Source organism: Physeter macrocephalus, chromosome 12 (assembly GCF_002837175.3).
Source record: "Physeter macrocephalus isolate SW-GA chromosome 12, ASM283717v5, whole genome shotgun sequence".
Lineage (NCBI taxonomy): Eukaryota > Metazoa > Chordata > Mammalia > Artiodactyla > Physeteridae > Physeter > Physeter macrocephalus.
In genome coordinates, this window is record NC_041225.1 from 46229145 (window position 1) to 46235144 (window position 6000).

The 6000-nt window shown below is 40.1% G+C and overlaps 1 protein-coding gene across 3 annotated transcripts in view; it reads right to left on the reverse strand.

The window, feature by feature from the left end:
• The window catches only part of BABAM2 (BRISC and BRCA1 A complex member 2), a 416595-nt gene that overhangs the window by 291456 nt on the left and 119139 nt on the right, over positions 1 to 6000 (reverse strand). For all 3 annotated transcript variants that reach the window (XM_028496715.2, XM_055089090.1, XM_055089091.1), the window contains exon 5: positions 1079 to 1273. In XM_028496715.2, the coding sequence (XP_028352516.1) occupies positions 1079 to 1273 (195 nt within the window). The remainder of the gene's footprint in view (positions 1 to 1078; positions 1274 to 6000) is intronic.

The window sequence follows — 6000 nt, forward strand, 5'->3', positions numbered from 1 at the left end:
GTAACTCACTTTATTGTGATATTTGCTTATCTGCAGCGGTCTGGAACCAAACCCGCAATACTTCCCAAGTACGCCTGTGCATGAATGTTCAGAAAAGAAAATCTATACAGACAGAAACTAGTTTAGTGGTTGCCTGAGGCTGGGGGTGGGAATAGGATTAACTATAAATGGGCATGAGGGATATTACTGGGGTGATGAAACCACTCGAAAACTGGATTGATAGTGGTTGCTCAACTTGGCAAATTTATTAAAAACCATTAAACTTTACACTTAAAACAGGTGAATTTATGGTATCAAAATTATACCCAAAAAAAGTTGTTTAAAAAAAATGGGGTATTAATATAGGCATTGCTGAGAACATAACACACGTGTAAAAACGTGAAGGAGGAAGGATATCAGCCTTGCGAATATCCAGGGAAAATATGCCAGACAATGGGAAAGCGATGCAAGACCCTAGGGCAGGAGCATATCTTGTGTGTCTGCAGCACAGCAAGGGTGCTAGAGAGGCTGGAGCTGATGATTTTTAGACAGGGAAGTGGGAGACGAAGAGAGAGAAGGAATGATGGATGGAGGATGGTGGTGACAGGAATCACGCAGAGCTTTTTTACACCGCTGGAAAGACTGCGGCTTTTACTATGAGAGAAGAAGAGAGGGATATGAAAGTGCTGGGCAAAGGAGTGATGCACTCTGACTTGCATTTTTAAAGGATCATACAATGTAAAGAAATTATAAAAGGATCCATACAAGCTGGCTACTTCCAGAGTTACTGACCCCTCTCATCTGACTGGGATACTATATACTTTCTCATAATTCAGAGTTTTGAAAAGACATTAATGTTTATCTGGTTTCTCAAGGATATCGCCTGGGAAGTTTGTAAAATTTGGAGTCTCACATCCGCAGCCGCAGATATTCAGAAGTCAGGGGCTGCGGATGTGAGACTGAGAAAGTACACGGGCAACCTAAATCATGTTTATCTAAGGAAATGGCCAGGATTTATGATAAATGAATGTCTGAATTGATTATTTTATTCTATTACAGATAAAGTGAGCTTTTTTCTCCCATTCTCAAAAAACCTTACCCAGTTGTTTTTTTTCCCGGCATAAATTTCCATGTTCTCTCCATACTGCGGCTCTTCCAGTAACGTCTGGTATTCAAACATGAGGCGGGAACTCTCACGGAGGCGGCTGCATTGAAATTGGTGATATTGTTGCACAAGTTCCTTCACCACAAGTAAGAGACATTCAGGATTTGATGGATTCCAGGAGGCAAGGTTCTGCAGAAGCCAAAAATAAAAGACCAGTAACAAATGCATTTTCACACAAATCCAGTATCATATCAGTACATCAATATAGAGAAAAAGAATAATGAAAATCTAAGAGGAACAGACTACTCTTTTTTCTATTGAAGTATAGTTGATTTACAATGTTGTGTTAGTTTCTGCTGTACAGCAAAGTAATTCAGCTAAACATATATGTATATATAATCTTTTTCATATTCTTTTCCATGTGGTTTATTACAGGATGTTGACTATAGTTCCCTGTGCTATACAGTAGGATTGTTGTTTATCTATTTTATATATATATTATATATATATAAAATATATCTGCTAATCCCAAACTTCTAATTTATCCCTCCCCCACCCCCTTCTCCCTTTGTTAACCATAAGTTTGTTTTCTATGTTTGTGAGTCTGTTTCTGTTTTGTTTTGTTTTGTTTTTAAATTATTTATTTATTTGGCTGTGTTGGGTCTTCGTTGCTGCACGCGGGCTTTCTCTAGTTGCGGTGAGCGGGGTGTACTCTTTGTTGTGGTGCCCAGGTTTCTCATTGCCGTGGCTTCTCTTGTTGCGGAGCATGGGCTCTGGGCGCGCGGGCTTCAGTAGTTGTGGCACGCAGGCTCTAGAGCGCAGGCTCAGTAGTTGTGGCACATGGGCTTAGTTGCTCCGCGGCATGTGGGATCTTCCTGGATTGGGGCATGAACCCGTGTCCCGTGCATTGGCAGGCGGATTCTTAACCACTGTGCCACCAGGGAAGTCCTCTGTTTCTGTTTTGTAAATAAGTTTCTTTGTATCATATTTTAGATTCCACATGTAAATGATATCACATGGTATTTGTCTTTCTCTTTCTGATTTACTTCACTTAGTATGATAATCTCTAAGTCCATCCATGTAGCTGCAAATGGCATTATTTCATTCTTCTTTATGGCTGAGTAGTATTCCATTGTATACATGTACCACATCTTCTTTAGCCATTCATCTACCAACGGACACTTAGGCTGCTTCCATGTCTCGGCTATTGTAAATAGTGCTGCTATGAACACTGGGGTGCATTTATCTCTTCAAATTAGAGTTTTCTCTGGATATATGCCCAGGTGTGGGATTGCTGAATCATATGGCAACTCTATTTTTAGTTTTTTTAAGGAACCTCCATACTGTTTTCCATAGTGGCTGAACCAATTTACATTCCCACCAACAGTCTAATAGGGAAACAGACTACTCTTAATTTATGATAAACTCAGACCTGAAGTTAGAAGGGTCTTTTGAGCTTGGTGATTTTTCCTGCCTTCTAAAAATTCTTGCAGAAAATCAAGGAGAATTCCACCGTGGGTAGGCAGAAACAGTAAAGTGTAAAGTAGGGTAGTAACAAAACAAGAAAGCTAAACATCCTAGAAGACCATAATTTTAGCCCTGGAAGACTGAATTTGTTTCACAGTCTTTCATAATTTTAATTTTTTTCCCTCTGCACCTAAATTCAGCATTAAAAGCTAATGTCATTCAACTCAGATCCACAGACCATCTCCATCTGCAATACCAGACATAAATAAATGCTCTGTAAACATTAGCACCCCACAGAAATATAAGCACAATGGTGGTGGTTCAGCCTGAAAAAGATAGGAATGGAGTAGAGATGAGGGAAAATACAATTAGGAAATGCAAAGTTCAAAGAAAAAGAGGAAGGGAATGGCTCTGATAGCTTATGACCAGGAAAGGAGCTGGGAAAGATCTGGTAAGTATATAGTAGCTGTTAAGCTCTCATTCATTCAACAAATACTTATCAAGTACCTATTCTGTATCAGCCACTGTTCTAGGCAGTGACAGGAACAAGCCAAGTCCTTGCTAAAGGAGCTTACATTTTTGTGGGTCAAAATAAATAATAAACAATATCAGATGGTAATAAATGTTACCGAGAAAAATAAAGCATGCATCCCTGAAAAGTGATGAAGGAAGGGCTTCAAAACAGAAGTGATCAGCTGGGTCAAATGGTGTTGAGAGTAACATGAGGCTTGGCAATTGACTGCTGGGTCTATTGACACAGGTCAAGTTTGCTCAGCAAGTGCTACTTTGGTGAAATAGAAGCTTGACTGTGGAGGTTTAAAGATAGGATGAGTAGAAAGAAAGTGCAGACAGCTAATACAGACAATTCAAACTGGTAACCAGAGGTAGATGCGGGGTCAAGAAAAAGTTGTGCTCAGATGTTTACAGCTTGATGGAATATCCCCATAGAGGGGGGAACGTGCTGATGTAAAGGGAGGTGGGGCAAGGTTCCACCAGAGAAGCTAACGAATAGGGAGGTAGGGATGGGATCTCCAAGAGGGTTGCCCTAGCAATGAGCACATGGGGTCCATCCACAGGTACAGGAGAAGAGGCCAGCTTAGGAGTACAAATGCAGGCAGGCTGCCCTAAGTGCTGATAAGAGCTTGTGGCGGTTCTCTGCTGGGAGCTTACGGTTTCTCCTTGAAGTAAGGTCATCAGCTGAGAGTGAGGAAGAAGGAGGGGATATGGGAAGTTTAAGAAGAAGGTGTGAAACAGTCATTTAGAGCAATAAACAATAAATGAACTGGGGAAATGGGGGAGGAATAAATGGACTGGGGAAATGGAGGAGGCGTTCCAATTAGCACCAAAAGCCCCACTGAGCTTGAGGTATGATTTTTAAGTGAGACCAATTAGCATAAATTCCCTTGCCTGGGTGCAGTGTGGAGTGGGAGGAATCTGGATTTAACAAAGGTTGGGATTTTGCCAGGTAAGTACAAAAGAAAGAAAGAGGGGCAGGAGATCTTAGAGGGTTTGCAAAAGAATGATCATAATCATGGAACACTGACGTTAAGCCAGGAAAAAGCAAAGTAAGTTCATAAGGGAAGTGAGAGTTAGTGAAAAGGTGGTAGGACCCATGGTCCTGGTGAGCTGGAAGAATTGTTGGAGTTGAGATGCTAAAAAGAGGAAATCGGAAAGACACGAGGCGTGGTCAGGGAATGGGATGTTTGCAGCTGAGATGATGGAGGTGATCTATAGCGGTACTGATGAGGCCTGGCTGAGCATGTGCCTGGCTGAGGAGGTGAAGGATGAGACCACTAGAGGAAAGGAAGTCAGGGACTGAGAGGCCTGCGTGTTGGATGGAGCATTTGTATGAATATTAAATCACCTGGAATCACGGCAAGAGCAATAGTGCTGAGAAAATGACAGTGAGCCATGTGCTAAAATCTTCAAAGAATGTCTCTAGATAACAACAAGGAGGGGGTGGTGGGTCCCATTGCCTGAGGGCCTGAGTTTCAAGGCTGGGGGTGGGGTCAGGGAAAAGGGAATGACCTTTCCTTGGCAGCAGCACTGAGGAGCAAGAACACCTACCACCCCTCCAAGTATAGTGATATAAGAGGTGAGAGAGAAATCAGCTACAATTTGCTTGAGAACATGCAGGGAAAGACAGAATCTCAGGGTAGAGGGTCTGAATACTCAGGCTTTAGAGTGGTGGTCATCAATCTTCAAACTGGAATCACCTAGAAATACTAATGCTTGGGCCCTACGCCCACCTCCAGACTCTGGTTTAACTGAGTACTGAGTACTCAGTACTGAGTAACTGAGTAATCTGGAGTACGTCTTGGGTAATGAGGTTTGTTTGTTTGTTTTTTAAAGCTCCCCAGGTGATTCAACGTGCAGCAAAGGTTGAGAACCACTGACTTAGAAGAAAAAGGGGTAGAGAAGTTAAGGATATCAGGGACTTCACTGAGAACAGACCAGGTCAATACTCCAAACACCCAATCTCTAGAAATCTAGAAATTTAGCACCTAGAAAGGAAAACAGCAATACATTACAAATGTTCAACAGGTAGTAATTATATTGCTTGCTGAGTACTATAGAAGTTCTAAGAACTTTTCGTATATTCAAATTAATCCTTATGACAACCTATGTTATATTATTATACCATTTTATAGGTGAGGAAACTGAGGCCAAAAGTAGTTTGGTATCTCATCCAAGGTCACAGAGCTATTAAACAATAAAACTAGGTTCAAACTTAAGCAATTTGACTCCGAGTCCCTGCTTAAGCACCACAGCAGAGGTTCTTACACATTTTGGTCTCAGGAACCTTTTACACTCTTACCAAGTATTGAGGACCCCAAGGAGCTTCTAGATATATGAATTATATGGGTTACATTTACTATATTAAAAATGAAAACTGAGAAATGTTTTTAATATTTATTAATTCATTTTAAAATAACAATCCTACTACATGTTAACATAAAAACATTTTTTAATGAAAAAACTGTATTTTCCCAAAAACTCATGAGACACATGGCATTGTTTCATATTCTTGCAAATCTCTTTAATGTCTGGTTTAATTAAAGAGCTGGATTCTCATACGTGCTTTTACATTCAGTGAGTCGCAATATGTTGTTTTGGCTGAAGTATATGAAGAAAATCCAACCTCATTCAAATATGTACTTTGAAAAAAGAGGAGTATTTTAATAGCCTTTTCAAATAATTCTGGATCTTCTTCTTTGATACTACACCAAAACTCAACAAGTGGCAGTTTCTTAAAGGTTAGTTGCAATGTGGAATCTAAAACTACTTTTTTTTCTTTTCCATTATGGTTTATTACAGGGTATTGAATATAGTTCCCTGTGTTATACAGTAGGATAAAACTATATTAATAAACACTTCATACTCTTACCCTAAACTCCATTTGTCTATCCTACACTTTATTTATTTATTTATTTTTTTTTTTTGTGGTA